The following is a 21,704-nucleotide window of genomic DNA, read 5'->3' as shown; positions in this document are numbered from 1 at the left end:
AGGTCTTCCTAACATAGACATTTTTATTTTTTTTAAATAAAAATAAAAATAAAAATAATCACGCGGGGGAAAAATAATGATTTGTTCAAAGAAAATCTCAGGCTTTCAATCAATCCTCCATGCTCATGCACAGAACTATCAGTTCTTCTGCTGCTGCTCTACTAATAATATTCACCAAATGTGCCTCCTTTTCTTCTTCATTGGCCACATAGTGTTTCTCCTACGATCATGAGCCAAAGACAGTGAGCAAAATTTTGCAATTTCACAACATGGAACCATTCATTATTAAGATCCATCCCACAGAAAGAAATCCGACTCTTTTATGAAACTTCATAGGACCAAACAAACCAACTACAGGTTTCAAAAATGAAAAAACAAATGCTCTTAAGTTGATTTGCCTTAAAATCCCTATGAAGAGCAAAAGGAGTAACTCCAATTCTGGGGATCTTTTAACTTACAAACTCAACACCTTCAGCTTCTTTTCCTTGACAAAAGAATCCCATTCCACTGGTTTACGAGTCGATCCCTCATAAACAACATACTTGGGAAGCTTTTTCCCGTAAGTAATGAAAGTTCCGCCATTTGCCAATGCCTTGCAAACAGCAGTTGCTTGGTAACCATCACTGAAATTCAGACCTGCGGATGGACTCAGCTCGCTTGCTAACCGTTTCATATACCTGCTCCCACAAAAGTTGCCACAACTTTAACCAGTCTGTTTAAAAAGAAGAGAGACTAGGGGATGAACAGAGAAAGCAATACATGAAGCACACCTCAGATTCAGTATATTCAATGGGAAAAGTACAAGCTTAACGTAGGTTAAGGTTACAACTTACAAGTAGGTTAGAAAGGGTTACTATAAGTTAAGGATAGGAAAAACATGTAGGAAGTGTAAGCCTCATTAGAAGCGGACAAAAAAGTGTATAAAAAGATAGGTTAGAAATAATTACTGTACAAAAAGTAAATAAGACCGCACGACTGATTAGAATTACAAGCTTTAGAGATTGAAAGTTTTTTATGTTTTATTCAAGTAGATTTAATGTTAAGTTTTGTATAAGAGCCACATAACTTTTATTTGAAATTTAAGATGTTTTAAATACACTCCTTGGGCATTACCACAGTAAAAAACTGTTTTAGGAAAAAATAATCACCTAAATAGGAAGCTTCTAGTAACCATAGTTGAAAGAAGCACACCGCAAGTTATGCCACTGAAAATCTTCTTCCTCCAATCTCCCAAGTCAGGTTGGATGCCAAGGTCTCCGTGCTGCATTCCTTGGAGAGAGCGAGTGATGGAGAGATAGAAATGGGAGAAGAAAAAACTAAGTGAATTTTTTTCTTTGGGCATTAAGGTTGAGAGGGCTTAGGGCGTCTGCTTAATCTGGTATATATTAATTTCCGGATAATGGAATTACTAATTTGTCTCCTTGTTGTTGCCAGAGATGATATCGTTCTTCCACTGCCCTTGATACTTGCTCCTGTTCTTTTGGACGAATTACTAATTTGCCTCTTTTTTTAGGAAAATTTGATTGACTAATGAGAGATAACTCAGCCATAACATGGCATAGGCTCCCAAACTCAGCTCAAGCTTCTCATAATGTAAGAGACAAAATGGTTCACAATCGAGTCACACAATCCAAACCCTCCTCTTTTTCATTATCTCATCCACAACAAGATTTAGGTAAGACCTTATCAGTTAGGTTAAGGTGTTAGGCGATGCGATCATGTCGTTTCAAGGGGCGTTTGTGGAAGGTACACAAATCTTGGAAGGGGTCCCTATTGCAGATGAGCGCTTAGTGTCTAGAAAACAGGGAGCCAAAAGTGGGTGTTCTTGCAAAATCAATATGGAGAAAGCCTATGACTTTGTAAAAAAAATCTTTTCCAATCTCTCATCCACAAGCCCTCAAATAACAACATTTAGACTTTGTAAAAAAATCTTAGATGCGGCCACACAAGGTTAGATAGAATTAAAAATGAAGGCATTCGTAAAAAGGTGGGGGTGGCACCAATTGAGGAGAAGATGAGACAGCACCGCTTAAGATGGTTTGGACATATCCAATGTAGGCCTTTGGATGCTTCAGTGAGAAGAGGCGACTCGTGCCAAATTGATGGAGTAAAAAGAGGTAGGGGCAGACCGAAAACAACTTGGGTAGAAACAGTGAGGAAAGACTGGATAGCTAGGAACATAACAGAGAACATGACCTTGGATGGGATAGAATGGAAGAAAATGATCCACGTAGAAGAACCCAACTAGAGCCTGGATTAGAGCTAGGTAGATTCCTTCTTCATGAAATTTTTCTAAAGAATTCATTTAGCCAACCCCAACAAGTTTGGGACAAAGGCTTTGTTGAGTTGAGTTGAGCTAAGACCTTGTCAGTTGGGCTAAGGAAGGTGTTAGGCGATGTGACCCTTCCATTTCAAGGGGTGTTTGTCGAAGGTAGACAAAAGGCATTTACGGTGGCATATCATCGCCATAGTTCTCTATTCTTTTGATGAGAAGGGTAGAAGAGACAGGCTGAATTGAAGGTTTCTTTGTTGCCGTCTCACATCTTCAATTTGTGGATGATGCCTTAATCTTAAAGTACTATGGTATTGGTGGGCCTCAACTCAATGTTCCAAATAGGGGATTGGCCAAGCCAACGTATGTTTTCAATTATAGAAAGGATGCCCTGGTGATTTGCCATCTTGAGTTACCACTTCATTTAGGACTACCTTATAAGGCGATTGTGGAGACCTACGGTGACAAGAATGGGAAATAAATTGGCGTCATGAAAGAAGAGCGACTTTCCTTAGAGGAAGGGAACACCCTCATTTAGGTGTCATTGTCCAACATGCTAACTTTAATGCACCTGTCGAGGAACACTTCCATCTCCCTATAGCAGGATAAGAGAGTAGCACCTCTAAGAAGCCCCACTCCAATTCCCCAAGAAACCATCGACTCTAATACAAACAAACATTTGAGAGCACAATAAATAATTAATCTATTAAAACCCTTGATAATTGTTGTAGACTCATGACTTTACCATGAAGAAGATAAGATTCAACTTATTTTCATAAAGCCAACATAATAGAAGGAAAGACACATGCTAGAGGAGATGAAGCCTATGCAAGGATGAACAAAAAACTTATTTTTAAAAGACTCATTCGACATAGGCACAACTCACTCCGCATCAAATAAGGATGAAGCCTATCCAAGGATGAGATAATCACTCGACATAGGCTTTATCCTTGTATAGGCTTCATGGTTTTTTTAGAAGATCTCATGTTTTAGGTTATAACGCATTCATCAAACTAAGACTCATGTTTGTTTTAGATTATCTGTTTTAGATTATAACGCATTCATCAAACTAAGACTCATGTTTGTTTTAGATTAACTCATATTTTAGATTACAAAAGCTTATTTGATTATCTCATGTTTGTTTTGAATTATAGTTTATTACGCCGAAGATTTAATAGTTTGTTAAATGAACAGTTGCAAATTATGATAGTAATTAGTGATTGTAATTTTCTATGTCTGTAGGTGTATGGATAAAGGCTTAGTTGAGTTGAGTTGTGTAGGTGTATGGATGAAGGAGGGTAGGCGTCAGGTTGGCAGCCGGCTGTAAACTTTGCCACTTTTTTCATTAGCCGACCCCAACTAGTTTGGGACAAAGGCTTAGTTGAGTTGAGTTGAGTTGAGTTGAGTTTTTATGTATGTAGGTGTATGGGCGTGTCAACATTTCTAGATTTTTAGGGGTTGCCATGTCAGACAACTCGTATCCGTGTCGAAACTCGACCCACGATTCCGTGCCAACAAATCATGATTACAAATACTTTCGGTTTTAGCCGTATCCCTGTTTCTAAATTTTGGGGGTTTGCCATGTAAGACACTATGTGTCTGTGTCGCGACACTTAGACTACAAGCATGTGTTCGGGGGAAAACTTAGCTGTTACAAAGAAACAGATAAGAAATAGTCCGGGTCATAGTTAGCAGAAAAGAAAGCAAAAAAAAAAAAAAATGAAAGGCGTATGCAATAGAAGGGAAAAGTGCAGGTCCTAAAAAATGTGGAAAGCAAGAAGCAAATTGAGAGCAACTGAGAAATGCAGGGGAAGTTGGAAGAAAAACAGCAGGAAAACAAAATTTTCCATTCATAAACTTTATTTCATCAGAAGCATGCTTTCCACATATACCCCAATGTTTTTTATGCATTATATGACAATAATGAACATACCTATGTGTGCCACATTTATAGACAACTGTGTGTGCGGACAGATAGATAGGGAGATAAAAAGATACATCCTTATGCAGATTGAATGCATTTCTACTATAGTGTTGTGCAACTTGTGCGATCATGTGAATCAAACCAATACAGGTAGGGAGAAAATACCAGGACTTAGTATAGCTTTCGGGCACAACTATATCGCCACCAAGGGCCTTAAGCTCTTCAATCGTTTCGGGATTTCCAGGCTTGTCTGCAATTATGCTGATAGTCTGAAACTTGCGTTCTTTTGCCAATTCAATCACCACTTTTCCAACATCACCATCCCCACAGTTCTGTACCAACGTTCCACCTTACCATCGATGTTTTAACAAACAAATCCAGAAAACCATGTATCATGAGAAAGTTTAAAAGAGAAACTGCAGAGAAATTCATAAAGAAAAAAAAAATGAAAAAAAAAAAAAGTACAATCAAAACACTATATTACTTGCAACTACAATGGAAAATCCAAGAGAAACTGAAGTAGGGATTTTTTTGTGAAAAATGCACAACTATATTGATACAATGCACCTGCAACGCATTTAGATGGGCCCCACCTTCAATTCGAGTTGCCCACCTGTGCATTCCCCTTGCGTTAACCATGGCTTAAAATTACTCTGATCAGATGATTGTAACCATGTGATAGAGATTTATGCTGCGAATAATCTCTGAATCTTGGGATATATTCACCTTAATTTATCATTCTCCATTAATAAAGTGTCTCTTTTTTGCAGGATCCACTAATAAAAGTGTTATTTATCAGAAAATAGAAAATCTACTTTCTCTTAAACTGCCATATGTGAATTATGTATAGGTTTCTAAGAAAGGCGATAAATTCAATTCAATTTCTATGAATGCAAGCTAGAGAGCTAAATATCTTCCAACAAGAACTTAAATCCCCCCGCCCCACCCGTCCTCCACCGCTGCCACCACGTTCCGAAGAAAAAAAAATTGATCAAAATCAGATCTTCAACACTTTTAGGGCACCGAGATCAGACTAAACTCCACAGGAAACCCTAAAAAACATTAAAATGCTGAATTTCAAAGTTCTCAGCTCGGATCATGCCAAAAAAAAAAAAAATGTAAAAACCTAAGAAGAAAATGCTCCCGATCTGAACTAAAACGATCGACCGCAGAAGAAATTCGTTACAGATCTATTGATTGTAATTTCCAGCATCTTCAATCGAATTTTGAATGAATTGAAGTAACACTTTTACAGCACTGAGATCAGACAAAACCTCACGGGAAACCCTAAAAAGCCTTTAAAATGCTGAATTTCAAAGTTCTAAGCTCGGATCATGCAAAAAAAAAAAAAAAAACGTAGAGTGAAACCTAAAAAGAAAATGTTCCCGATCTGAACTAAAACAATCGACGGGATAAGAAATTAATTACAGATCGATTGAATGTAAAGTAATTTTCAGTATCTTCAATCGAATTTTGACGGAATTGGAGTACTAGGGTTAGGGTTTCGAATACCTGGTTTTAGAGCGAGGGAATCGAGAAGAGATGAGACGGTTTTCCTCAGAGAAGACGAATCGGAGGGCGACGAAAAGCTCCGGAGATTAGGGTTTTGAGTGCCGGCGGCGAGAAATCTGCGAAGCGACTGCATTTTTCCTTTCCCTCTCGATTTCTCCACTGAGTACGCTGTTCAGTTCAACTCGTTTTTTAAGGGTGATAGAGATGGATGAATGTGGATTGCACACGCGCAAAGGACAGCTTGTGCCTTAGACGCCTGATTCATGAATTCATCTCCCACCAACATCACCGTACATGTGGCAATATTTCAATGATCCATCTCTATCGTGGGCCCTTTTTTTTTTTTTTTTTTGGTAACCACTCACTCACTGGTGCAACTTGGATCGGGTTAGGCTAGGGTTGGTGGGTTGAACGTAAACCTAGCCCAACCCGAGATAGTATTCCCTCAACCGTACCCAACCCACCCGCCACTAAATATCTCAACCATAACCTCACCCATCTAACCCTAAATCGGACCGGGTTGGGATCGGGTTGGGTTCAGGACGTCAAATTCACATAGGGCCAAACAGAAAAATACAAGATAAAAACATAATCCAAAGAAAATCAAGATAAAATTAGCGGACGGAGGTCGGGTTCGGGTTGGGTTGCCAAAGCCTCAACCCTAACGCAACCCGAAATTAAATTTGCTTGGCCTTTCCCAACTCTAACCCAACCCGAGGAAATGCCAACCCAAGCCAAGCCAAAATCAAGGTGAACCTGCCAGGTTCGAGTTGACTCCAACCCAAGTTGCACCCCTACCACTCAGTCACTAAGTTAAGTAAGTGTATAATTGACCATTTTGTTTTTAACTATGCATGGATTAAGTTACTTGGTTCATTTGTTTGCTTGGTTTGGATTCAGGTTTAGGGTATTAAGAGTGGGCTTTTTTTCTTTTACTGAGTTTAATTCACTCTTAGCACGGGTGTTGTTTGGGGATGTAGTTATCCTTGAAGACGGGCGAGAAGGTTAGACAGGGTAATCGCAAATCGATTACTAAAAAACTGTGCTTGGATTACCAAGAATTAGGTCCTGGAATTAGCACCCTAGTTTGATTCCGCTCGATTCCACGATTTGGTTAAAAAAAAAAGGAATAGAATCAAGGTGCAAAAAAAAATGACATAGGGACGAATTAAAAGGGGGGAAATGTCATAATTTGTTTCCCACCCCAAAAGGTGTTATTCTGATTCTACCCTTACAGGAATGAAATTTCTAAAATAAGAAAGCTCAACTCAACTCAACTCAACTCAGCCTTTGTCCCAAACGAGTTGGGGTCTTCTAAAATTGGGAATCGAACCATTTGATTTTATTTGATCATGATTCACTAGCTTACATGAGTTGTGACGAACCATATTCTATACTATATCAGATGGTAGTTCTTACCAAAATGAAAGTGGATTTTGGTCCATTTTCTATACTATCCCTCGCACTCATCAAAAGCCCCTTCCATCGTACGGTTGGGATCATCCGCTAGATGTTTTCAGGCCAATGGCCCACTCATAATGGGCCCGACTGGATGGACAGTTTGGATCTTATACATGTCTTCCATGTGTACCAGTTTAGAGTCAGTGGTACAGAAAGAAAAAAGTGTCTTAACACAGTATACTTTCCATTCACACACAAGCAGTAATTCCTCTACATAAAATTCCACAAGCAAATGCACCTTCAAACCCTGGTGTTTTTCAGTTCCCACATTGTAACAAGTACTAACTGAGATTGTATTCATCAACTTCAACTTTATTTCAAAACCGTTTTTCAGTTCCCACATTGTAACAAGTACTAACTGAGATTGTATTCATCAACTTCAACTTTATTTCAACAGGGATTATCTTGGAAATTATGCACCTAATCAAATCAGTCTGAGGTGTACATTACCAAAAGGAGGGTTTGGGAGGAACAATTCTCAGCTCCGGAATTCAGCCGGCAGAGTTTCGTCTGTAAAATATTCCTTCCGAAGAGTGTCCACTGAGCAAAATCTCACCTTCAATGAAAGAAATCTTAATGAAATGAAAACTAAATGCAAGAAGTTATCATTACATAAATGAAATCAGTACAAAATAAATGCATCAGAGGAAATAAACTATGTCAAGCAATAAATATGGATTATGTAAATATAATACACTTACCAAAGAGGCATATGATTTCAACCATGGCTTGACCAGCTGCCAAATCGGCCGAAAAACAAAGGGGGCATCCACAAATAGGACCTGCCCCAGCCGCTTTGGGTAGTTAGTATAGAACACATCAATCTGCCAAGATAAAATATAAATCAATCGCTTTAATCACATATATATATATATATATATATATATATATATATATATTTTGGACATCCTATCTATGATGAGGCCTATCAAATGAATGCTTTAGATCACCACAAAATATGTGGGACCCATGTGTTTTTGGGTGGCGGACTAGAGAATGATCTCTAGTCGGCCGGACTAGAAACACTTTCCTCATATATATATATATATATATATATATATATATATATATATATATATATATATATATATATATATATGAGTTAAGTGAAGCTACACATACGTATAGCTAACTTAGCTACACCGACGGCTTAAAATACAGTGGGCCCACATTATTTGGGTGATCCAAACCATTCATTTGATAGGCCCTCACATTGATAGGGTGTGCCCAAAAAATCAGCTCCATAGGATCATCCCAACCCTTCAAACTGTGAAGGCAAAAATTGATAGATTTGTGAAGGTTTTTACACGTCCAATTTTGCCTCCACAAATCATAGGGTTGGGATGATCATATGGAGCTGATTTTTTGGGCACACCCTATCTATGTGAGGGCCCATCAAATGAATAGTTTGCATCACCCAAATAATGTGGGGCCCACTGTATTTTAAGCCGTTGGTGTAGCTAAGTTAGCTACACGTATGTGTAGCAACACCTCTCTCTCTCTCTCTCTCTCTCTCTCTCTCTCTATATATATATATATATATATATATATATATATATATATATATATATATAGTAAAAAAAACCGTGCGATGCATGGGCCGACAAAGAACTGTACGGACCATATCATAGGTTGATCCAAACCGTCCATGTGATGGAGCACAACATAAATAGGTTGTGCCCCAAAAATCATTTCCATAGGCTGATCCTAGCCCTCCAATCTATAGAGGTTTCCATAATATGTTGTTCCTCTTAAATCGGATGGTTAAGATCACCCTATAGATTTTTTATTAACAAAGCATAAAGAAGGGGGGTAAGATTGAAATTATGTGGCTTTAATGGGTGCCTTTGTTAAAAAGTAAACGAGGGGGTATGATTGAACATATGTGGGTTGAATGGGTGCCTTTGTTAAAAAAAGTCAAAAAAAGTGATGTGTAATTCTCTTTGAATTTTGGGAGAAATTCAAAAAATTCAAACCTTTTCTCTTCTGCTATATAGAAGTAGATAATCAGAAATAAATTAGCTCTTCAAATCTCTGAAGAAACAAACCGAGAAAGCAAAAAACTCGATGGAGCTTAAACTATAATTTACGGTAGCCAAGCGTGTCCTTAATATACATCTAATGCATCATCTAACATTCAGGTGATGGGAGGGACACAATTTGGGAGTACACACAGGCCACCAACTGTTTTCTGCCTAAAATCCTCAGTGTAAATTTCAATATGGAAGACATATTTTTCAAAAGTTCAAAATGTCAAATTGTCCTTTAAAGTGAATCACCAAATGTTCAACTTCGACGCGATGTCATATGAAAATGCATTGAGTAGGATACGTCGTTATATCTGCTATTGTCAGAAAATGCAAGGTAATAGCAGTCTCCTCCCAATAAAATCAAATTTATAAAATAAAAGTCCGTTTGACATCAAAATCTAGTACCGATTTAAATATTGGAAATCAAGAAAGAAAAAAATCGGTAATGAAATCAAATACAAATGTATCAGCAAAACTTACCAGAAATTTTAAGAAGAGAATATCCCCATTCTCTGTACGGAATTCCCTGAGGTCAAATATTCCAAGTATTTCTTCTTTCCCGGGAGGGAGTTTACTCAATGCCTTCTCAATCAGAAAGACACAAAGCTTCTCACTTTCATTGGGATCCTGCTTCTGCTGCCAAACCGTTATTGGGAATGTCATTAACGGCACTGCCGAAGGAAGCAACTAGTTAATGATGAAAACAGGTGTGGAACTAAATGAATTGGTCATCAACTACAACATAACTACATAAACCCTTCTAGAAAATGACAAATATGGCATATATACCTTAAAAAAACAAATATTGCATAGATTCTCATTAATTTAAGTGTATCATGAATATTCTCCTCCACTACAAACCTTTAATATAGAATATATGGGGATCCTTCTAACTTGGGCATAAACAAAATAAAGTAACTAACCCAAGTAGGAGGATGTCCATGTAGCAGGGTCCTAAGCGATAAAACCAAAATAAGGAATAGCCTAAAGGGCTAATTGAATGGAACATTCTTCATTTAGGCTGCATTTCTTTCAACGTAAAATTTGTTTTACGTTGTAAAAAATGAACATAAAACAAATTTTACGTCCATTTTTACGTCAAAAGAAACGTAGTCTTACAAATTTATGCAAATGTTTCTAAATAATGGATAAGATTAACTCCATAGTCCTCACTTAGAAACTGCAAGTGTATGTACCCTATGCAAAAAAATTGGCAAGATTCACATTTTTAAGATTGAAATAAGTACCTGCAGATGACAAAATGACAACTATTTACAGAATCAGCCTGATAAGTATATCTGTTAATATCAAAATTAGTGGTGTAGTCGTTTTAGATGAAAACAGGAGCTTGTCATTTCATTCCCTGTTTTATCATAAAAAATAACATTCTTCTATGTTTGTCTTAAGAACTCGTACAATGGATTTTTATATGTTAGCAACCAATCCTAAAACCTTGTGACCATCTGTGAAACTATACAAGATAACCTCCTAAGTTCAGGAGCATCCAGTTCAACTTCAGAAATCTATAGTCATCTAGTGGCACAAGTAATTTTGACAGAAATGGCAAACCAGACAAAACTGCATTGGACATGATTTCCCCGTCTCAATGGCATTTTTGGTAAAATAATCTTGCTTTTTTAGTCTTTAGTAAATTACTTTCCAGAAATTGCTAAAATGTCATCACACGCTTTTCCTAAACTACCCTTCATTATAAACCAAAAATGGGTTTCATCCTCTCCTCTCCTCTCCTCTCCTCTCCCTCTTGTCTCTCCCGTCTTCTACAAATTGCTAAAATGTCATCACAAGCTTTTCCTAAACCACCTTTCATTATAAACCAAAAATGGGTTTCATCCTCTCCTCTCCTCTTCCTCTTCTCACTCCGTCCTCTACCTTAGGTTTTCCCCTATCAAGATTTGGCTGCAGACTGTGTTGCAGGCACAGACGGTGATGGGTCCAAGAGAATGATTAGAGCACGTTCCACTCATGGTTGTTTGCAGGCGACCGGAGAGTGAAGCAGACACGATGGTGAATTGGTTACACCAGATTTCCAGGGATTTTCAGACCCAGACAAACACAGATCAGATTCCAAACAACATTTGTTGCTTGGCATTGAAAATCAATCTTGAAAATCCAGTTTTCTTGTGGAAAACCCAGAGTTTTTGGACTGAAATTACTAGTTTGGAACTTCCTTGAATCATGCTCTGTTTTTTCAGTGCTTTTTGTGCCGTTGTTTTGACAGATCAAAAGGATCTGTCGTTCAACTCATGTTTGTCTAGTGAAAATGAACCATAAAGCATGTGGTTTTGTAGGGCGTTAACTGAAAGTCGAAAGATGGAAGAAGTTGGGAGTGACAAATCTACAAATAAAAAACAGATATAAAGGCTCATCTGAATCAGTGTTTCAAAATGCGGCCAAAGCAAATCCTCGTTGACTTGACGCAACATGACCGAGTAATCGGATGACATGGCCGAATGCCTAGCCGATGTGATTGTAACTCGGGAAAATCAAAGGAGTTTTGATTGACTTTATAGGGCAATGAGTTTGTAGTGCAAAACACGGACTCGGACAATAACTCTGTCAAGGTAAAAGGATGTCGACTTGGGGAGTCGGTGATGACGCAGTGGAGTTTTGAAGCTATGCTCAGGTGTGAACTCATGGCATGGTCAATGGCCTAAGTCTAGAAAACATGGCCATAAAGCCAACAATCAATGTAAAGCATGTGTTAAATTTCAAATTGGCTAGACTACCCACGCACCCACTCACACAATTGATGTGATGTGAAGCTACTCCGACACTTCATTGGGTGATGGCCAAGGCAAAGTTAAACAAAATGGAAGAATGAAGGGTAACCTAGCCCTTAAGGTTGTCATGAGGGCATTTTTTATAGGTGCACTCCCTTCATGCCTTCACATTGCCTATTTTTAGTCTTTGGGCCATGTTCTCGCCAAAATATTGGCACTTCATTTACTAAAAGAATCAATATTAGTTCTGCATTCATAACATAATTTCCTTATTATTCATTTCGGTCAGTGAACGTCAATAATCAATTTCACAATTCCAAAAAATTATAGAGCAGAATTGGCCATTTGACTCAAAGAATATCCATACCATCTGCATGAAATAAATATGCAAAATGAATCAACTTTCACACTTACTGCTGGGAAATGCTTGGATGCCACCACTACTAGTACTGGCCTGCCAGTGACATCATTAAAGTGGTGCAAATAAGCTTCTCCAGTTCCAGCTATGCTCTTAACAGACTCTTCTGACAATTCTGATACCCTGAATTCTTGACGCCATTTCTGATAGAGTTGAGAAGGAAGCTACAGTAATAGATTAATGCCGGAAAAGTATCTTTTTGTCCGCAGTACTTGGAAAAGAGCCCAATAATCATTGAATTTCCAGGAAACGGAAGATTAAAGATTTAGAGAAGCCCAAGAAGTAGGTATTCTTTCTTCAGCTAACTTTCTTTATTGAATGAAACATTGATAAACATTTTCATCGTAATCTTGCAAAGAGTTTCTGTTTTCACAAAAAAAAAATGAAGTGCTCCCATTTTTTTGAAAAACGAAAAACTAGAGAGATAACTTTAGCAGGAAATTTCTAGCACAACTCTATGATATCTAATTATCTATTTTTCCAAGGTAGCATACTTAAGCCAATCTTCCACAAAGTGTGGATCACATGGTTATGGATACGATAGCTCTAGTTAACTTTGTGACAGCATCTTCTACGCGGAACTTTCGATCCTTCAAAAACCACAGTATCATATCTTCATCATCTCTTCCATTTCTGCCAACAGGGAGACTAGGATGCTCTCTTTCAAGCTTTTCTTTTACTTCCAACACTAGCTGTGGAGATGAAGAATTCGAGACTATAAGGAATCAATGCTTTATCTCAATCATTCTGAAAAAAGCCTCAAAATGCAGACCATTCAAAAAAATGAAGAAAAAACAGTGAAGTATAAATAAAAGCAACTATTTCACATAAAAAAAAGAACATTTTCATGATACAAACCAGGACCCTTTAGTTCCGAAACGATTGATCAAGTAAATTAGTAGCTCCGTCCGCTATCTAACCAAGGAGCTATGCAAAAAGTAGGGTGTAATCTAATTGACTGGCAACTAGTGAAAGAGGAGAATGGATAGTCGGAAGTAACTGAATTAATGCATTAGTTGTGAGTCCAATAGAGCTAGATAGGGTATGCAATCTAATTGGATTGTGGGTGATCCAAAATAACTGTTACAACTTACAAAGTTCTAACAGATTAGTAATTCATTAAAATCAATCAATTGTCACTTCCAGTCACTTCCATGTCCAAACTTTTCCTTCTATAGACCTAATGCATTTCATGGTGCATATTAAAGAAGTGGCTTAAGTTTAGAGAATGATGTTTAGGAGAGAACTTAAACAAGAAGAGTTGGAGTGCTTCCTTAATATTAATAGATGTGTAAAAATGATCATGTGTCCCCTTATGAACCCAAGAAAAAGATACGGAATTTGGAGCATCAAGGGCATTCTTTGTTAAAACCTCATTTTCTTCTCTTATAGCAAGTAAGATAGAAGGCAAGTTCAATGCATGTGGACTACTCAAAAGGAAGAAATTTCAAATTGCATGTGTGTGTTGTGCATGGAGGATGCGACGGAGGATGCGACGGAGGATGCGACCATGAATAATATTCTTCACCACGGAAAATACCCGTAAGATTTGAGAGCATATTCTTCAGTGCTTTGATATTAATCGGGTTTCTTCATTCTTGGTTCCAAAGCTTTATAGAGGTTGGTCCAAAGCATAGTTGCCCAAGTGGGAAGCGAGTGTGAAAAGCGATGTGGGAAGTGAACGCTTTAAAATATTGAAGGAAACGAAAAGCTCTAAAGAGAAAGTAAAGAGAATACATCTGGGAAGCGCATTTAAAGTTAACATGAAGCATGAAATAAGCCTCATTGGAAGCGAACAAGAAGTGTATATAAAGAGTAGGGTTATAATACATTAATAATGAAGGGTTAATGTAGGTAAATATTAAAGTTACATGCTTCATTTAAAGTTAACATGAAGCATGTAATAAGCCTCATTGGAAGCGAACAAGAAGTGTATATAAAGAGTAGGGTTATAATACATTAGTAATGAAGGGCTAATGTAGGTAAATGTAAATATTACATCTTGTAAAGAAGAATTCACAGATGATTAGGGTTAAGTTTTAGGGATTTATAGACAAACATGTTTATTCATGCAGATTTAATGTTAAGATTATAGAAAAAGATCCACATAAGTTTCATTTCAAACTTAAGATGAGTTTTTAAGCTTTAGATATACTCTTGTTTTTAAAATACGCTCATTCAGCATTATCAAAGGAGAAAACACTCTTTAAGAAAAATTAATCACCTAAATAGGAAGCATTCTCTTAATTAAGAGGAATCGGGTAGGCAGTGTGCTTCCTCTAAATTTCGGAAGCGAGAAGAACTTAGATCCCTTTCCTCAGTCGAACTTAGACTCCATCTTATAACAGTGAGTGAGTCTCCCTCAACTACCAACCTACTAAATCCCTTTCCTCGGTCGATCTAATACTTTGCAAGACAACTTTCAATTCCGCTTCATTGGAATCTGTAATCCCAATGGGAACAGAGAAATCCCACCTAGTTAGGCCTTGGTCATATTTGAGGAGGCATCCTATGTCGACTGGCCCCGGGTTGCCCAAGATCGAGCTATCAAAGGTTTAACTTCAAGAACCCACACTCAGGAGACCAATGTAGATCTCCCTCCAACACCTCCATAAGTCTAAACTCAATGGACCTAAAACAAGGAAGAATTTTCACCCAAGCAATCATAAGGGAAATGATTTTCATATACAAGTAATAGGAACTCTTGACCAGGCCTATGAAGATTCTACCATTTCTTTCCTTCCAAATAGCCCAAATCGTGGCCATCAACACCACTATTGATGTGATTCGATCTCATCTTCACACTCAGGGGCGGAGCCAAGAATATGCTTTTAGGGGGGCAAAAAATGGTTGTTATAACATGTTGGGCCCCACCATTTCGCACTTCATGTTTTGATAGGTAGGGCCCACAATCTCCTCCTGACCCATGCTTAAGGTGCTGCCCACAATTTACACCTCATATTTCGATCTGGTGGGGCCCACAATTTACACCTCATGTTTTGCACCACATAAATCATCTCCATAGGATGATCCTGACCCTCTGATCGAATGGGCAATTCCATTATAGATCAGAGGGTTAGGATCATCCTATGGAAATGATTTAGGAGGTGCAACCTATTTATGTTGTGGCCCAACAAATGATCAATTTTGATCGTCCTATGAAGTGGGCCCGCAATAGTTTTTGAAAAATACTTTACCTCCACCCAACATATAAAATCTAGATTTTTAGTGTGTGTGTTTGAGAGAGAGAGAGAGAGAGAGAGAGAGAGAGAGAGAGAGAGAGAGATGTGGCTCTTTTAGGTGGAGAGAGGTGTGGCTCGTTTAGGAACTTTACTAGAAAATCTCAATAGTATAGGAACTTTACAGAAACAAAAGTTAACATAGTGGAGGAAAAAATCCTAAATTTTAGGAAGACAATTTTACAAAAATTGCAAACTAACCAATCCACTTGAAAAAAAATCCCCAATTTGAAGGGGGCAACTTTAAGAAAAATCAGAAACTAACTTAAGGATATCGAAAATTTTGAAATTTCAGGGGGGGCAATTGCGCCCCCCCCGCACCAGATCCGCACATGTTCACACCACATATAGAGACTCTTCATTTATTTTCTTTTAGGACTTTATATTCCAGCATATTATTATTCTAGGGCCTAGATGTGGAGGACGTCCACATCATCTAGAGCCCACACAACTCACCACCACCTCACCAGTCACCACTACCCCTTTGTCTTGACCATGATTTCCATTTTTTACCTTTAGCCTACTTTTGAGGTGTCAAATCTTGTCCATTTGTCTTGATATTGGTGTCATTATAAAGGTTTTCTGATTACCTATCTAATGTAGGGGTGGTTATTTGGTTTAAACCGAACCGAATAGACCGAAACCGAACCGAAATTTTCCGAAACCGAACCAAATAACCGAATTGTGGGAGAAAAAGAGGGAAAAAAATCAAAATCTCGGTTTGGATCATCCGATCAAAATGATTTTTTGAGCACAACCTAATTAAGTTGTGATCAATCAAATGGACGGTTTTGATCATCCAACGGAGTGCACATATAGCACTATTTTTTGGAAAAAAAAATGGTTTTCATCCATAATTTCGGTTATTCGGTTAACCAAATTATTTTTTTGAGAAAACCGAAACCGAATAACCGAATTTCCAAAAAAAAAAACCGAAATCGAACCGAAAAGAAAAAAACCGAACCGAACCAACCAATTTGGTTCGGTTCGGTTATTCGGTTTTAACCGAATAATGCTCACCCCTAATCTAATGAGCCCAAGATCACGCATTTTGGACGTGATTTGAGAAAGTTATGGATGATTTAAGGGTGTAGTAAATGTTTATTACATGATTTCTATTTTTCATTTTGTTCTAACTTAAGTCACTTAAGTTAAAACAATCCCATTGGTTTAGAGGGAGCGCCCAAGATCACACATTTTGTACAAGCCTTCCCTATGACGAAAAGGGTAAAGAAACACTAGTTTCTCTTTCTATTCCTTCTCCTCTATATAAGATTATGAAAAATGGGAGAAAACCCAATACAGTATGGGGTGCTAGTGCACTACATTTACAGAGGAAGATTACAAGTGGTTCTCCATGAAACACATGAAAACATGTGAATAACTACCTAAACTACTTGAGTTTGAAATTCAAAATACATAACTAAATAACCACCTCATCTATCACTAGAATAACCTAACAGTCAGATCTAGAAAGATCTGATCTAATACATTCTAACATGCCCCCTTGAAATTAAATCCACCGATCGATGCACATTGCCGATAATGAATGTCTTCTGATGATTGTTGCCACCAAATGTCTGCTAATGTTGACTGACGCCATTTGCTAAAGAGAATTTCACTTGCAAGATGATGAAAGAAAAGCCTCAATGGGCTAGATCGAACTCGAGCCTCCGTGGGCGAGTCTTCATGGGCCGGCCTTGGATACCGATCCTCAGGGAAAGTGGGGTCACTATGGACACGCCTTAATAGGCAAATGTGAGCCTCTATGGGCTTCGACGGTCGGTTTTGAGTACCGATCCACTTGGAATCTTGAATTAATCGCTCAGGCACGCACCTCAAGACCGAGGCACCTGAACTGAGAAGAGAAAAAACTATTCCAAGCACGCGTCTAAAGTTGGGTACCTCAACCGAAATAGGAAAGAGTGAATTTGGAAAATATTAAGGGAGGAAGAAGAACAAGACGTTGGTGTAAAATGACTTTGAAAAGAAGAAAGTGGCAACTAGAAATTGAATATAATGATGGCAAATCAGATAGAGTAAGGATTTTTTTTTTTGGGTTGTGCATATCAAATTTGGGGACAGATCAAATTTATGGGTGTTTGAAAGACACGTAGGGGCTGTCAATATCAATATAAGGAGTCTAAAAGTTGGATGCCAATATCAATATTGAACGGTGTATAGAAATGAAGAAGGGTTCTGCTTCAGATAAAAAAAAGTGTTCGGATGAAAATGGGGGGGTGACATTTTTGACACTTCTCTTTGTTGCTTTTCTCAAAACATGAAAGCAAATATACACGCCAAAAGAGATCGGGTTATACTTAAAAAAAAATTTGATGGGTAAGAATTTCAACTAATTCCTTCTTAAGTCCTCATTTAAGGCACTACCAAGAGTATTGTCTTTGGTTTTTCAGACGCATGAAAAGATCTTTTGGAGTCCCACTAAGATCATTCCGCAGTATACGAGATGTTGTGGCTTGAGAAATACATTGGAGTTCTTTGCACAGTGGCACAGATTGTTGCCGCCATGAAAGTAGAACCGAGAAGCTTGGCGTCACTTGAATTTCCAGAGTGTTGAGATCGTGATGGGACATAGCAAAAACAAGGATAATGGTGATGAACCGTATGAATGAGAGAAGAAAATATGTTGAGAATATAAAAAATCTAGAGAACTAAAGATACTTGGCCAGACGACCGGTTGGCTGTCCGCCAGAAAATGAAATTTCACTTCAAAGCCTAGATCGAAAGCTCTGATACCATATAAGATTATGAAAAATGGGAGAAAACCCAATACAATATGGGGTGCTATTGCACTACATTTATAGAGGAAGATTACAAGTGGTTCTCCATGAAACACATGAAAACATGTGAATAACTACCTAACTACTTGAGTTTGAAATTCAAAATACATAACTAAATAACCACCTAATCTATCACTAGAATAATCTAACGGTCAGATCTTTCTAGATCTGATCTAATACATTCTAACACTCTACTATTTTCTTCTCATCTTCCTCCAATCTTTCCTCTACTAATTTGCCACTTCTTCCCTTATCTTCTTTCCTCTTTCTCATCTTTCGTTTCCTTTCATCCCTTCATCTTCTCCTGTCTTTCTACTCACTTCTCCTCCTCCTCTTGTCTTTCCCCATTCCATTTTCTATTATTTCCCCCACCTTTCTTCTGCCCTCCTTTTCCTTCCTTTCCTTCTCTCCCATTTCCCACAATTTTCTAACCGTGCAACCGTTGCAGGCTTGTAGCAGTGCTCACTGCTGCAACAATCCATCGTTCCTCCATCTTTCCCATTCTTTTGCTCCTCTTGTCTCCTTTCTCCAATCCCCCCTGTCTTCTTTCATTTCTCATCTCTTATCCTTGATGTTTAACAACCTAAGGGGCGGCTCACAGTCCTTTTAGGGACTGTTCACCATAAAACAGTCCCCTTTTCCCTTGCTCTCTACTCCCCGCTGATCCTATTTCATTTCTTGTTGGTTGAGGGTTACACGTACACATTCACATTACGCAGCCCCCACCACCACCACCACCACACACACACACACATGTTTGTGCGTGGGGGTTAAAGATTCCAATGATACTGAAGGCTGGCTCTTCTCACCTTAACGGATTTTCATGGAGAACCTAAGGAGCCAATTTTTGGTCGAAGGTGGCTTCTAATAAAATTTCTAGGGCTAAGAGATCAAGTCCAGTTTTGTGGAAGTTAGCTAATGTGATCCTAGAAACCGTTGATCCAAGTAAAGAATTGGCCCACTCATTTAAACATATACAAATACGTGCAAATAATGTAGAGAATACCATGGCTTGAGAAAGAGTCAAATGACGGAAGCTACGAATAGGAATCTCCTCTTGAAGTTGAAAAATGCTCTTTGCTTTTTTGTTTTTTTTACCGTAACCCATATTGCTGTGGAACTCTCTTTTGTGGGATCATCTCGACCCTGAGCCTTATGTTTCTCCAATAACCTCTATTAGTGAAGGGTTTTACTGTCCTCTTTCCAAAAAAATGCGGAAGAAGAAATGTTAAATCAACAAAATATGAAGATGTAATCATCTGTTAATAGCTGGATGCTCATCAAAGCATCTAAACTAAATTAACCACTTACAAGAAATCATCTCAAAAAAGCAGCATACAAATCCAAATAAATAAACAACCAAACTGAGGGGCTTGTGATAAGTTTGTTAGCTCCATATAACTCCATCCACATGTGGAAAGTCAAATATAAGAAATAATAATAAAATAAAAGTAAATGGAAACAAGTATCAGAACACATTTAGCACTAAATTACATTCAGATACTCTAAATTTGATTCAAAGAAAGAGCAAAATTGCATTCTCCAAAAAAGCTAAAATTACACATTCAGGAAAAAAAACAAAAGTATACAAAATGTAAATTCAATGGCATTAAGCAAAGTAGAAACAACCATAAACACTAAAAAGTAATGGTTGGTAGAAGTCAGTAACATCTACCAAACTAAAACTATGTCAATATAAACTCATTACTCCCCAAATCAATCACAACTCCAGATCTACAAAATTAGGCAAACTTCAAAAATTCAGATTTCAAACCAAAAAAAATCCAATCCACGTTGGAATCATAACATCATGAATCCAAAAGAACCTAAAATTATTGAAAACATGATCTGTTAGTCAGAAACCCAGAAAATATCGCATTATACGGTAGCAATTTCAACCTAATTTCACAAAACGAGAAACCCTAGCTAACATCGCATTCAAAGAACCAGTAATTGCTGAAAGCAGAATTTATTCATATTCACAGACACTAAAACTACCGCATTTAGCTTTAACAACTCTCAGATCTCAGAACTCAAGAAACCCGAATCGACAACAGATTGAACACGCAATTGCACTCAGGAAACCCTAGAAGGAAGGATATAACCAAGAAGCTTCGAGAAGAGAAAGCGAATTGGGATGAAAAAAAAAAAAACCTTGTGCGTTTCGATCGGTCGTGGGCTCGGATTAACGGCTGAGATTTTGCAGATCCGAAGAGATTTGTTGAGAGGAGAGGGAAAGAATACGGAATGGCGAAGGGGATGAGAGAAACGTAGAGCCATTTGTGAGAAAGATTGGATAGATCTGGTACTCGCGGGAAAGGGGATTAGGGAAGGGGAGCGCACGATAAGTCAGTATGACATGCGGCGCTAGTTAGCATATGATGCCTTAACCTACGCCGAGCTTTTATCACGTTCGTTCCATCTAGGGGTGCAACTCGGGTCGGGTACCCCACCCGAGAATTATCTCGGGTCTGGTCGGGTTGGGTCTATTTTTTATTTTTTTTGAACGAAACCCTAGATTCGTAAACCCAGCCCTACCAAGGTAGTTTCTCGGGTTGGGTCCGGTTTTAATTTTTTAGCATATGATAGTGACTAATTTTAAAGATTATAGAAAAAAAAAACCAATCTTCACACCAGAAGTCTCTAAATTTATGTCATCAATTGTATAAATTTCAGAAGGCGCTATATTTTCTAATAACAAACAAGATCACCTCAACAAAAACAATTGTATCAATATATTGGAAAATAATTTGCTATATTATTCAAGAGATATTTAAAAAAGTCACAGCACACCCATATGAGTAGGGTCGGGTTTTGGGGTTTTTTTTTCTTCCTTTAAACCCGGCCCTACCCAAGATTGAGTCAGGTTTTCCGATGTAAAACCCCACCCTACTCAAGACCCATGATTTCTAAACCCGACCCGTGTTATTTTCGGGTCGAGTCAATGCAGGTCGAGTAAAACCCGACCCAAGTTGCAGCCCTAGTTCTATCTATGATAGCACTAAGTCATGACTTAAAGATCCAAGTAATATGAGCTGTTGCTTTTTGCAAGCATCATAAAACAATGGGACAACCAAATGCATCTCTAATAATGGCTATGTGATGCTTAAGCAGTCTTTGGACAAGCAAAGTCCATAGAGGGGGGTAGGATTTAAAAACCCCGATAAAGCCAAGTAAAGTTCCTGATTGGATGCAAAGTTAAACTGGGAGAGAGAGGATTACCTATGAAATTTCTTCCCTTTTGGATTATTTCATATTGAAAGATATGTGATGCACATCACCATACATGTAATTATTAGACCTGTT

General features: G+C 38.0%; 1 protein-coding gene across 3 annotated transcripts; it reads right to left on the bottom strand.

Moving 5' to 3' along the window:
* Window positions 1-260: 260 nt before the first annotated feature.
* On the bottom strand, window positions 261-20,864 carry LOC143853995 (Sec14p-like phosphatidylinositol transfer family protein). Of its 3 annotated transcripts, none has more exons than XM_077363692.1 (8): window positions 20,553-20,864; window positions 12,898-13,050; window positions 12,355-12,501; window positions 9,680-9,835; window positions 7,871-7,951; window positions 5,709-7,725; window positions 4,362-4,545; window positions 261-677 (listed from the first exon to the last, which is right to left on the bottom strand). In XM_077363692.1, the coding sequence occupies exons 1-6, from the start codon at window positions 20,676-20,678 to the stop codon at window positions 7,648-7,650; spliced, it is 741 nt and encodes a 246-aa protein (XP_077219807.1). In that variant the 5' UTR covers window positions 20,679-20,864; the 3' UTR covers window positions 261-677; window positions 4,362-4,545; window positions 5,709-7,647. The 3 variants fall into 3 exon arrangements, with proteins under 3 accessions (XP_077219807.1, XP_077219805.1, XP_077219806.1); XM_077363690.1 differs by having other exon boundaries at window positions 7,871-7,993; window positions 20,553-20,854; XM_077363691.1 differs by having other exon boundaries at window positions 7,871-7,993; window positions 9,680-9,832; window positions 20,553-20,847.
* Between the last annotated feature and the right edge of the window lie 840 nt (window positions 20,865-21,704).

This window comes from Tasmannia lanceolata, unplaced genomic scaffold (assembly GCF_043159265.1).
Source record: "Tasmannia lanceolata isolate RefF3 unplaced genomic scaffold, GAP_Taslan_0.1 ptg000020l, whole genome shotgun sequence".
Classification (NCBI taxonomy): Eukaryota; Viridiplantae; Streptophyta; class Magnoliopsida; order Canellales; family Winteraceae; genus Tasmannia; species Tasmannia lanceolata.
Note: the sequence above shows the minus strand (reverse complement) of the source record. Positions and strands in the feature narration are given on the sequence as shown.